Consider the following 13,864-nt stretch of genomic DNA (forward strand, 5'->3'; position numbering starts at 1 on the left):
TCTAAAGTCCGTGAGTTTTCCCAAGTTAGGGGCAACTGTCATCATTTTCCCCCAGGCTAGTTTTTGGGGGTTTTTTGTTTACTGGATGACCATTTACAAATATTTGAAATAAGGAGTGAAACATTCAGGGTACTTTTGTGATCGAACTGTACCTGATATAGAGAAAAGACAGCCAATATTTGCTTATGAATAAAAAGCAGGTATGCCATCTCATGGGATTAAACCCATCATTCACAGGTACCTCAAGCTTACTTTGCTTTCATTTGCCTTACTTCCCGAGATCACATCCGTTTGTTAGCTTTTTGTCAACTTGACACAAACCTGGACATATTTGTGAAGAGTAACTCTTAATTGAAAGAATGTCTTAAGACTGAGGAGGACTGGATGGGGAGTGGGGTAGGATGGGAGGAGGGGAAGGAGAAGAAACTGTGATCGGTATGTAAAATAAATGGAGAAAATGTTAATTAAATAAAATAATTAATAAGAAGATTGACCTAGAGGGGAATCAATGAAGTAGTACCTGGACTAATGCACTGTCACCCCTCAGCAGGTGGCCTCAGATAGTCTAAGAAAGTTGGCTTAACCACCCATGTAGAACACACCTGGAAGCAGCGCTCCTCCCTGGCCTCTGCTTTGGTTCCTCCTCGGGGTTCGGCTTGAGCTCCTGCTCTGTCTTCCCGTCCCTATGACCTGAGAGTTTGCAGGATAAAACAGTCTCTTCCCCCAGTTGCCTTTGTCACATGGCTTCATCACAGCATTGGAAACCCTAACTAGGACACACTTCCCGATGCACTCAAAGACCAAATGTTTTGCTTATAGGGAGTAATGCACATCGTGCTCTATGTTTCCTGGAAACGGGATGGAGTCGCCATCTGGAATTGACCATGAAATACCTGTATCTAACCCTCTTACAACCATGGCTGTTATTGATCTGCCCTTTCTTTGTCTCTAGTCTACACTGTCCCAGAGCAATGGGTCTTCTGTAAGAACAAGGGAGATTGCGGTGTTTTCTATGCTAGATGTGCTAATGGATTCTCTCCGCAGGTAGTTTCCCTCTCAAAGAGCTGTGTGTGGTCCACAGACTGCATGAGATCAGCACCCTGTTCACTGACTGCCTGTCACTCCTGCCACCAGCCCAGCTCATTATAATTATTTTCACCATCTTTTCTCCGCTCCATTTGCCAAATTCCCTTTCACTTCAGGGCATTTGTACCTGCGCATCTCTCTGGCTGGAATCCCCATTCCCTCCCAGATGCAGAAGAAGCTTCTTTTCTATTCAAAACATGCTCAGGGGTATGTCCTGCCAAGACTAAGAAATTTCTACCCCCATGCTCTTCATCCTTTGTCTCCATCCTACGTTCCTTCTGCAATCTCCACTATTGAAGATAATCCTGTATTTTTTTTCTTTCACTCATGTGGTGATTTCCTACCATACTGTCATGTCAGTTACACAGGGCCTACATTGCTATGTCCAAAGTCCTCCAGCAAAAAGTCAAGAACACTGGGGTAACCAACTGTGTGTTGGAAGACATGCTGACAATGTACCAAGCAGGTTAGACAATAACCATGGAAGGCGACAGTCCCACATGAGTAGTTGCAGCCCAAACCTAAAGATTTATCTGACATGGAAGATGGGAGCTGACCAATCTCAGAAATCCAGGATAAGTGCTGGGCAACCGAGGCTACTTTTAAGCACAAATACCATGTTCTTCTCTTTTCCCATCATCTTGACTCCATTGCTGTTTTATTTCAAGTCACCCCACTGAAGTGTTCAAATAGACTTGAAGTTCAAATCTGGGCATCCAAGGGAATTGTAGGAAACTATGATAAATTGACCACTGCCTTGCATGTGTCTACAGAACTTGCTGCTGGCAATAATTGAAGTATTCCATTAAGATGACAAAAGACATGTTCTTCTTAGCTTAAACACATCCCAAAACCATATCACTGGAAAAAAAAGTTTAAGAGGAATAAAAAAATGAAGACAGGAAAGAGTGAAGAATATATTCAGCAAGTCCCCAGGGACTGATGTCAGTGCTCAAGTTTCCCAGAGTATGCCATGGAGTAAAGAAAGTGTATGCTCTGAAATGGAGGACTTGTGTACTAAAGGAGTTCCGTTCTTTCATAAAAGAATAATAATTATTTATTTTCAAGAAAAAGTGAGCTAGGGAATTTAGATGGGCTCTTTTAATATTTTTAAGAGTAGTTAATTTAAAACCCACATTAACCAAAAGGTCGTTACTAAAAGAGAACACAGCAACCACAAAAGGAAATCTCTCTGTACACCTTGGCCTTGAAACAGTCTTCCCTGCTGGGCACATGTATGCAGTTGACTTCATTTTTTTCTTCAAATAAAGCAAAGGTAGCAACATACAATGTAATCAGATGTTATGGGAGTATGAAAGCTGGTCAGTATATAAAGGATGAGAGCTAGACATTCACTGTTTGGCATTATCAGTAAAATAAGTTTTTGGTCAATAAGGGGCAAAGTGATGAAGAACCACTCTGTGGGTTGCTTGGTTACTTCATAGAGGGAAAGTGAGTTTTGGAGATGGAGTGATGTGGCCGCTAATACTCTGACTGCATCCAAATCCCTGAGTGCATGATGGCAATCTGTCTTTTCACCTCCCAGTGAGATACCACACACAAAGTGATCAGCAGTTCCGTAAAGCAGCCCTACTGCTTAACTCTGCTCCGGGAACCCTTCGCACATAGCAACTTCCAGTTTAAAGGAACTGCAGTTATGGAAAAAATAAATCAAAAGCCATTGCAAATAAATACTCAGGCGATGCCAGAATACGAGAGGTTATCAAACGATTGTCCTAGTTTCTTAAAATATTATTCATTAGTGGAGTGGGTGGTAAGAAGTAAAAGGTAGACCTAAATTCATTGAGATCACTAAAGTTAGAAAACAAATTACCTGCAAAATTACTGTGGAAACTAAGGAACCTTGAAAAAAACATTGTTATTATAAGTCATGTTTTAATAGTATGCATTTAATACTATATGAAAATTGTGACATATATTTATGTCATATAATATGTTCATATTAACCAAATGTATTAACATTTATAATGCTTAGAGTAACCTCATCATATCTGATTATTCATGTATTGAATTCTCACATAGTCTAATTATACCCTAATAATGTAACTCTGTGCCCTATTTATAAGATAACTGTATTTATTTGTGAAATTTGGTAAATTTGGTGCCTTTGAACAGACACAGACGTTACAGGTTGAATTATCTTATTCATTAGAATTAACCACATAGCTCTTTGAATTTAGCGTCTCTGTTCTTCCTAAAAGCTCAGATAACTAAGAACAAACAACTCCTCTGCCTAAGAACGGTGACCTTGTGATCCATGCCTCCTGCTAGCAAATGTTTTCTCTCTAGCCGTCCTTTGCTTCTCGGTTTGTGGCAGTGGATGACACCGAATTTCTCCTTTCACAGACACATTAAATTATCACAATAAGGCAGGAAGGGGCCAAACTTCTCATGTCCTTTAGAGTACAGAAAAAAAAATATTGGCACAATTTCTACTTCAGTCACTTTTTTTCAGTAGGTTATCTTTCTGAGTCATATTCTGGGCCATCAGCTATTTTTTTTTAATGTATATTACTATGAACACACGGCCTTGGGCTAAAATCCAAATATATTATGATTAGTGTTTGCTAATTTAATTACTTAACTAGCAATTATTGAGCATTTGATAGACATCATGTCCTGTTAAAAAATCCCAATGATGGGTACTAGAAAAGAAAGAGAAAATCCTTTCTTTCTAGTTAACACTGACGTGAAGAGTGTGTTAGACTTTCAGTAAAGGGCCAGAGAGTAACCATGTCAGCTTGGTCAGCTTGCATTACTTGAATGTGAAATGCTCCCAAAAGGCTCGTGTGTTTGAACATTTGGTCTCCAGCTGGTGATGCTGTTTGGTGAAATGATAGACCCTTTATGGGTTGGGGACTCATTGGATGAAATGGGCCCCTAGGGAGTAGGCCTTATGGTGTATAGTTTGTTCTGGTTGTAACCTCAGATCCCTCTGCTCTCTGAGCCAGTGAAATGTGACCAATTCCGGCTACACACTCCTGATGTGGCCTTGCCCACGTCATGAATTTTGTACTCTCAAACTGTGAGCCAAACCTAATTCTTGCTCCCTTAAGTTGCTTCTGGTGGGTGTTTTGTGACAGTAATTAGAAAGAAACAAACAAAACCTTGACATACAAGCCATGTTGTCTTTGCAATAACTCTGGTGCAACCTGCTGTGAGAGCAGGGAAGCAGCCCTGGACAACACGCGCGTGGATAAACGTGCTTGCATTTAGCACAGCTTTAGAAAGGAATGCCGTGCCACATATCCACTGTGGTCCAGAGTTTTCTGAGCCTTGTTCCAGTGACTTATACAAACTAATTACCGAAGTATTTTCCTTCTAAGACCCCTAGCAAATTTATTTCGCCATCATTTCAGCTAAGTCAAGGTGAAGAGTTTATTAAACTACACCCTCATTGAGTTAAAGAAACGCAGTTCAATTTTTAGAGCTGACCTTCGAGTGTAGACTTGAGAGGAAACTGATTGTTGTTTCAGGAGGTGTGCTTATTCCAGAGACTTCTCAGGAACGGCTTTAAATTTCTAACTTTGCTGTTGTGAACCTAACAACAGTTGTCATGGTTACTGATCTCCGAGATACAGAGGAGTAGGATTAGATGCACAGGGAATTTATTAGAGCAAATGTTAAGAAAGGGGACTGGGAATAAGTGGGAGGAGCAGGAGACAACCTTCGGATTAGGGTGCAGGCTTTATCCCAGTGAATAAGAGGGGAGGGAAAGGGGCCTTAGATGGAAGTCTTAGCCCTCAAGACAGCCATAATTATATTCAACAGGCGATAGGAAAACCTTAGCCAAAGTCATGTGTCAGCAAAGTTCTCAAGCTCCTGGGAACAAGACTAAGTATCCTGCCACAGTGAGTCATGGCTTAGAAATGGCTGTAGAGAATTGTGGTCTCTGCCAATACCTGATGGGTTTGAGAGTACAGCAGCTGGGGTCACTGGTCAATTTCAGTTCCCACAGCAACGCACTGGAAAGGTGTGCTTACACCTGACAGAAAGAGAAAAGAAAACGGACCTGGATACCTTTTCCCACCTGAACTCGAAGTCACTGGACGTAATTACTGCTCCGGGTACTTCTGCAGTCTGCAAACCACCTATTGGAACAACTTGCATCATGGAAATACGCAAAATAGATCTGTTCAAATGTGACTGAATTTCGTGTCTACTACTATAGTGCTGGGACCTGTTGGAGACTGAAGAAAACTTGAGATGCCATTCTACAGTGCTTTCCTATGGTTGACAGAGCTGGCAGCTGCCAAGGACAGCACTAAGGCCTTAGTGATGAACTGACTGGCACATGAGGGAATGATGTGAGTGGGTGGGCCTGCCCTTCCCACCATCAGGAAAGCAGCAACATCTTCCAGGAAAGCAGCAGCATCTTTGTTGCATATCAGAGACTGTCACCAGTGTTAAGATTAGTGCGTAGTTTGCTATCTCTGCATTAAATCTAAAGTCCTAAAGTCTTACAGTGAAAGCAGAAGCGGAGGCGAGAGATCAGCATGGGTAGACAGATGAGCATGTAGATTTTGATATCAAACTGTTTAAATTCTCAACCTAATATTCACTAATTCTTTCATCTGAACTAATGTTTCACATCACTTTTTATTTGGGTGTCCTCATCTTTGAAAAAGTATTTGAAAAAAGACTACATACGTTTGCAGAAAATATTTGCTAGTAAGAGTTAACACATGTGTAAGATTGCTTAAAACCGAGCGAAGGAGATGACTAAAAGTAGACTTAATTTGGCTTGTTGATCTGATAATTCCCTATATGCCAAATTTGCCAGAGGAGAAAGGGAGGAGATTATGCAACAGGAGAGGGACATGAATAATTCCTGATCCTAACTCCTCCATGCAAAAGAGGAGCTTGAAGGAGAGGAGATGCCAGGTGATAGTGATAAGAGCTGGCGGTGTTCTGCTGGGCTGTGAAGGAAGAACAGGCTTTCTCTGCTTTGAGTTTCTCATTATCCCCACCCCCCATGGCCAGCAATGTTTTTAGGTGGGCTCACCATGCAGCATTTTTTTTCTGAGTATAATGGTCATCGAGTGTGGGGATCCTTTACACACTCACAAAACCATAACACTGCCACCTCCTGTGAAAGAGCACATCTAGGTCACCGAGGACGACCAAGCAATAAGTTGCTTATCTTTACAACATCATCATGTGAGAGCTGGGGCGCACAAATGAGGCTAAGCCATTGCTGCCTGATCCTCCAGTACTGAACAGCCTAAAGTCAGTTTTAAGAAAAGCAAAATCAAAGTGTCAAGCCAAGTTAGGTGAATGTCAGAGCAAAATGCAAGAGCCAACCTGGTCAGAGCAGAAGCCTCCTTCAGCTTTTAAATTCCTAGAAACGAATCACATATAAATGCGCTGCGGTTTCAGTATTCTTTTATAAACTTGACCTTGACCCTACATCAAGATGTGGCTGCACTAAGTGGTTATGTTGAAGAAGGACATATCCTGTCCTAATAGTTAAAATATACAACGTGTGGGTACACACCTGCTTTATAAAGGTTTGGACCACAAACATCAGTGACTGTAAGATGTTCAAACAAAAATAAGAAGACTACAAAGGTTTCAATTTGTAAAGTAGATTATGCTTGCCTAGTTCCCTCTTTTTGTTAATTCTGAAGGATTTGCAATTATTTTTTTTATTTTGTCTATCTGAAAAATGTTCTTGCTATATCTACTAAGCTTTAATTGGTTTCATGATGAATTTTTACTGTTCTACACAGGGAGTTTTATTTTGTCTTTATTCGTTGACTTTTATGTGCATATCTCAAAACGTGCAGAACAAATTTTACTTTGAAAAACTTGCACAGCATCCGCCTTTATAGTTTGGAGATTAGAATATTAATGAAGGTATCATTTTCCTCAACCACTGCAGCAACTTCCTAGATGAGAGGAGAAGAAAACAACCCCAGAGAAAGTTTTAGAGAGACTTACACATTAATAAAGGTCTCTGTGTGCGTGCATGTGTGGGGATGTGCAGGAGCATGCTGGGGTCCTTTCCTTCCACCGTGTGAGTTCTGAGAATAGAACTCTGGTCTTTAGACTTAGCAAAAAGCATCTTTACCTGCCAGTGTCTTCAGGTTTGAACTTATGAAAATGTTTGCAGCAGGTGGTAAGCTTTCTGACTTAAATGAAGGGAAAAATACAATCTTATTACAGGTAAAACATGAAACCGATATTGTATAGATCAGCATGCTTTTTTGTGTGTGATAAGAGATGAGTAAATACACCTTGTATTGTTTAGTATTGAGATATAGGTCCCATTCCCTGTACTCCGTGTGGATCTGATAATGATTCAAAGGGGGAGGAGTATTTTTCAAAATCTTAACTATTTATCTACCCAGTGTGATCAATATTTAGATTCTGATTCCACTAGTTGAGAATTGGTATCATTAATCAATGGAAGAAATTTGAGGACTCCAGAGTTTGAGTCTGGAATTCTGTAATTATGTTAGTGAGAGAGATCAGTGCTACTACCTTACCTACAGGCTTTAAGTGGCTTCCATTAAGGTGTTTTGTATCTCGGAATCCAGGAGTTTAAAGAAAATGTTTTGTCCATTATAAATCATCTTTATTATTTCTCTTTATATATAAACACATAGTCTGCAATGTCACTGACACAGATTAAATAAAGTATAAATATTGCACCATTTTTGCATTGGCATATTTGCATGTGCAGATTTCAGCCCTGAGAAAAATCAGCTACACTGAAGCAGAGTCACCCACACTGCAAGTTCAGAAGGTTATCATGGTGGGATCATAGAAGCCACACCTAACAGTACTAAGAGATCATCTCTTTACAGTGCTTCAATGTGACATTTTTGACCATGATAGTTAAAAAAGCATCCTTACTAATTTCTACTCAAATATGCAGGTATATTCAGACGCATGTTTAGTCCTGCTCAGTGCACACAAGGTTTTCCTTTCAATGTATTGAATGAATAGGCCACTGCAGAAGCCGCTACCCCCTGGAGCATTAACAGAGACAAAGCAAGACAGGTCAAAAATGCTTGTCAAAGGCACCAGTTAGACCCACATGGCTAGTTTGTTTGACACAAGTCATAGCACAGTTGGGAGCTGCTGTGTTTATTTGAACTTAATACTGATTAGATATTCTTATCTGCTCTGTTTTCGCAAACACTAAATACATTCAACTTCATTAATGCAAATAGAGCATGCATAGCTTGTCAAACACTCATTGTTGTTGTTACCAGTAAACGAAAAATATATGCTTCTCCAAGTCTCATGCTGAAATAGGCTCTGAGTTTATGGAGTAAACAAAAGAATAAGTTCAAAATAATTTTCTGGTTGAGAATGTGACTCTGGCCCTGGGGGCATACCTGGGTCTCAACATCTGTCAGCTTTCGGGTCTGCTCTGCAGTCTGTGACAAGAGGCTGGTTCCTATCTCAAGCATGGTGGCCGTGTGGTTTTGAACCGCGTTCTGTTGTATCTGGGCCATCTCCGACTTCATATTTTCCACAATGTAATTCTCAAGCTACAAGAGATAAAGGACAAGGCATGCAAGATTATAAGCAAAGCCTCCCTGTTTGGGGCATGCAATATTTACAATGACCAAACAAGACCCAGCTGGCAGACTAGCCATCTGGCAGATATCCTTCGCATGTCAGGGGGCTGAGGAAAGGAAGTCGGACACACACCAGTCCAACTGCTAACAAACTCTTTACACACAGACATGTACACATGATAACCGCAAATCATAAGGAGAATTTTCACTGAGATTCCACTCTCCTGTTGTGGACATGATCTCATCTAACCCTCACAGCAATGAAGTGAAGGAGGCAGTTGGTTGCCTTCTTTTTTTTTCATTTTTTATTTTTTTCTTTGTATAGTCAAGGAAACAGAATGGAAAAGAGCCGATAATAAAGCCCATGGCTACCTAGCAAGAATGCGGGTGATTTAGCAAATAATTTAAAGGTAAATTTTACTGCTTTGGTCTTTTGGTTATTTACCACGCTGACTACTCACCTCAGAAGAATTCAGCATACTGTTTCTATTTCCCACTGATACAAAGCAGGTTGTATTGAGAGAATGAGACAGGGAGTAAGAGGAGGGTGGGTACCCATTAAAAAAGTCTTCAAAACAGTACTACAGCATCATCATTGATGGATGGTAGGAGCTGCAGAGCCTGGGAGCCGGCCTTCACTGTTCTCCTTGCTCCTTTGAAAGCTCCAAAAGAAGGCAATGAAACTGCAGTTCATAAAATACCATTTGCCCGTCTCGCCTGGGCAAAATTTATCCCTTTATGATACCATCTCAGAGAACACAATGACCATAAAATAGATGGTACCATAGGGGCCAACAAGAATTATTAAGTGGTTGACTGTGGGGTGGGGGTGGGGAGCTTGTTAGGCACCTGGGAGAATGAAACAGCATAGGCACTGCTTAAAGAATGCAGAAGAAGCCAGCACCACCCGTCAGTGCTCTTAACTCTCCACCACGGCTGTGTGGTGACTGTGTTTTATTACCCAATTTCTCATATGAGGAAACTACATCCCAGAGCCATCAGATCCAAGGCCACACACCACACAAACAGTCAAACTTGGACTGGAGCACTGAAGTCCTTAACTCGCATACAAACACTTTCAGCCACTTGCTAGCTCTGCCAAGTCGTGCTTAACAAGCTGAGTTGGAAATCATTAACAGCTACATGATTTTTATTGATTCAGTGAACTATAATGCATCCATATTGTAAGTTCCATAGTATCATTATCATGCAATAAATAGAGCCTAAATGTAAAATCCCCACTGAATCCTTGGCAATAGCCTCTCTAACACCAGCCATTGCTGACTTCTACGTATCTATCTTGGCTCTGGTCCAGATGAACAAAACGAAAATCAAACTAATTGTTGATGATTCCTGAATTCGTATTTCATCAATATAAGGTTTTTTACTACAAATGCAAAATAAATCATAAAATATCTAAAAGTTACTTTAGCAAAATATCTGGCCTCAGACCCAAATCCTGGGTTTATTCTCTTTAAATTACCTCATTTCAACAACCAAAAAATGGTAGAGGACCAGAGGCTTGGCCAAAACAGTGAAAGGCTCTCCTTTTGTGAATCATGCTCCTAATGATAGCTCCACCATCTTTTGTGTAATTATCTGTGCCTCTTTCAAAAGTAAATGCTTCGGATAGAGTTAATCCACCACCGTTTCTAAAATATGTTCATGTTTGAACCTGGAAATCTACAGTGTACTGCATTCAATTTGCCATGAGACTTGTTCAAAAATGGAAAGGTATAGCGAGCCACATCATGAAGCTTCAGTTTCAGAATTCTTCACAAGAAAACTTCGTTCGCCTCTGAGATTCTCATACTAGCAAACTAGATGCCTGGTACAGTAGATGTTCAAGTTCACCACCACAAAAGCAAAGCCAACCTAAGAAAAGCAGTCTAGGAAAAAAGACAGATAGGAAGGTGATGGATGGGGAAGCCGGGTGACAGCGGTAGACAAATGTTGCAAGTCCCTGGATAGAGGCATGTTTTTAATTAGATTGACCTCTGGACATTCACGTGTAAGTTGCATGATCCAATAATTTCCCCTGAGCAGCCAAGGTATTTTTTTTGTTCAATCACATTGATTTATGCTTTAGCATAATCAAAAGATTATTGGTCCCTTTACATATGATAGATGTGTAGCACGAGAAGCCTCTGACAGACCAACATCAGAAGTATGATCCTTTGTTGTCCAGGAAATTTGAGGCTTTTATGGATATCTTATAAAATGGCATGTGAGATTCCATTGTGAAGACGGCAGCCATTTACAGCTAACATTGGTCAATTGCCTCTTTTTTGCACAGCAAGCATCAGACTAAGCTGCTTCTCTTTACCTGATAAAACCTTAAGGTGTTAAACTCACGAAGATTTGCTGGTCTTGTCTGTGCTGCTTTGGAGGTAGAAATGGGGAAGCTTAGGAACCCAAAAGTCACTTGCTTATGATCAAGCAATAACTCGCTCACCCAACTTCCACATGCTTTTCTACTTTTTTATATCTTAAGTCTACATTCTTTGCCATTAATCTATCCAGCCAGGATTATCTGGGGACTATGTATATTTTACATGCAATTCAATGTCCCTGATTATTTGTTAAAACTGCAGAAAGGGATTTTCAACATGCAAATGAGGCGCACCATGCTAGAAAATTCCTAAGGTACTTATCAAGACAGTATTTGTTTAGAAAAGCTCTTCTACATCATTCTGATTCAGCCAAAAAAGCAATGCTTTTTAAGACATTGTCCATATTAAAAGCATCTGTATGTAAACTGTAAATGGTTGGTCACTGAAGAAGGAATGAGTGTCAGAATGGAAATTATTTGGGTAACTAACATATTGTCTAATTCACCTGACGGACAAATAGGAAAAAGTTTTACTCATCTTAAAAAGGTGAAGCTGTTTACATGCTAGTCCAACCTTACATGGTTCACAAAATGAGAATAGAAAAGAATTACTGACTTAGGCACCAAACTTGTACTAGTATGCCAGATTTCATGGTTTCAAGAAATTCAAATGATAATTTGATGACCTGAGAAAATTGTGCTCGATATGTACAAAGTAGTAGTTATTTTATTATACTACTGTTCCATAGAAAACAGTCCCCAGTGCTTGTGTTGGTATGGACAGGAAAACATGGAGGTTCAGCTACTTTGTGATTTATTGACAGGTCAGATGCTGACCACTCTTCACGATTGAATCTCCTATTTAATGCGGAGCTTTGGAACATCAAGTCCAAATCCCTGTGCCGTGTCACCATGCATCACAACCACAGAGAGCCTCCCGGGTCAGCCGTCCCTGCTATAGAAACAAAGTAGGTCTCCCACCCTTACAGAAATCCTCATTTGAGCTGCTGTGGTGCATGGAACTCTAGTCAATTTTTTTTTTTAATCAAATGGGGCTGTTATGGCTAGCGCTAGCTGTCTTTTAGTGCACAAAGTAACGGCACTCTGAAGTAGCAAGAACCAGATGCCATTGATTTAAAGGCTAAGGGGGAGGTTGAAGTCAAATATACAACGTGTGAGGACTACGAAGCCTACTTTCATCTTATCTCTAAACATTCCTCTAGATACAGAACTGTGAAATCCATCTTGATGTCCCTGATGGGCTACGTCCAGGAACAATTTGTAACAAATTTGATTGTCTTCATATATTTTCTAAAAATATATATTTACAGAAAATGATGGCTTTATATATTCTCTCACAATATATATTTACAGAAAATGATGGCTACTGCAAGGCTTAATATTTTAAACATGCAAGGGTTGATGTTAAGCTGAGGAGTTACTGAGCACAAGAGCTGATGAGTTATGTGGCGACACATGAATGATAAAGTTATTCTGTTTTTGACCATGCCAGTGTCTGACTCCAGGCTTTTATAAGGAATAGGCCAACAGGCTAGGAAGGGGATGCAAGAGCTGGAACAAATAATGACAGGAAAGCCAACAATATTTTAAAACAGGGAAATGATATTAGCTTTGTAATATAATTTAGTATTTATAATGGACTTTCACACAGATTCTCTGATTGCTTCTTCTACCGAACCTACAAAGGGAAAACTGGTTCCATTTGCTAGTTCAAGAAATAGGGCCCTTGGGGTGACTTGATAGAAATCAAGCGCACTAGCACCTCAACCTCCTGATGCTCCACTACCCTCAGAGTTGGAGTCACTGATCTCTTGCTAACTTGGTTGACTGGATGATTAATCTCACTGGTAGCTCAAGAAGATTCGCTTCCTTGCTGCTAATTTGGGGGAAAAGCAGTGGAGGGTGATTGCTTTCACTCAGTTTCCCTAGAGAGGCAGCCAAATTAATTGGAGGTGGTTGAGAGGTCCTAGGTATCTGGAGAGGTTAATTTGTCAGCTATATCAATACAATGAATGTATGTTTTTCCAGCCAATTGCATTTCTCACAAAGTATATAAACCATATCAAGGGGAAGAAACTACATACTCAGCTTCTACTGAAGTTAAATATGTACCAGGATTTATTAAGATGTAGCTCATTTAACTCTTAAAATAACCCGTTATGTTATCTTTCTCATTTCACTAAGAGAACTAAGGAAGGTACAGATAACTGCCTAAAATCATACAATATATTATGGCTGAGCAATTCTATTGCTTTCAAATAAGGCCAGAGAAGCCAGCAGATTTTACCTGCAAACGAGGAAAATCACCCATTAACCACAAACACACTGCTGCCATCATCACTAGCAAATCCTGTAACGTGATGTTCGTGCAAGGAATATATAAAATGGAAGGGTAGAAATACTGGGGCGAAACTTGTCAAAGATAATTTTCACATTTTTAATTAAGTAGTGCACACCGATAGATGACAATTATATTCTAAGAAATACTTCAGTTGGAAGAAAAGCAAATATCCAGGCAGCTAGAAGACAGTTAACAGTGTTTTAAAAGAAAAACGGTTTTTTTTTTAAAGTCAAGGTTATCAATCATTTTTAGCTTCTTCATAAATTGCTTGTCCGTATTCACTGCTTAGTAGGGAGTAAGAGGCTGGCCTGTTTTCCCTTGTGGCAGCCTTGAAGACATTACTGGACTCAGAATCCTTGATAATTCATGTTCACGAGGAGAGTCTCAGTGACATTGTGACAAGTCTTGCACGTGCAATGCATTCTCTAGCAGGTCTAGGCCTGAAATGGCTCTTCAACGACATACACAAAGAATATAATTCCTCCATGTAATTCTTAAGAAAACACCATTTTGAAACCTATAAAATCT

At 40.0% G+C, this 13,864-nt stretch overlaps 1 protein-coding gene across 3 annotated transcripts in view; it reads right to left on the reverse strand.

The window, feature by feature from the left end:
* The window catches only part of Angpt1 (angiopoietin 1), a 229,401-nt gene that overhangs the window by 87,425 nt on the left and 128,112 nt on the right, over nucleotides 1-13,864 (reverse strand). For all 3 annotated transcript variants that reach the window (XM_048457161.3, XM_048457160.3, XM_048457162.3), the window contains exon 2: nucleotides 8,457-8,612. In XM_048457161.3, the coding sequence (XP_048313118.2) occupies nucleotides 8,457-8,612 (156 nt within the window). The remainder of the gene's footprint in view (nucleotides 1-8,456; nucleotides 8,613-13,864) is intronic.

This window comes from Myodes glareolus, chromosome 19 (genome assembly GCF_982192425.1).
Source record: "Myodes glareolus chromosome 19, mMyoGla1.1, whole genome shotgun sequence".
NCBI lineage: Eukaryota > Metazoa > Chordata > Mammalia > Rodentia > Cricetidae > Myodes > Myodes glareolus.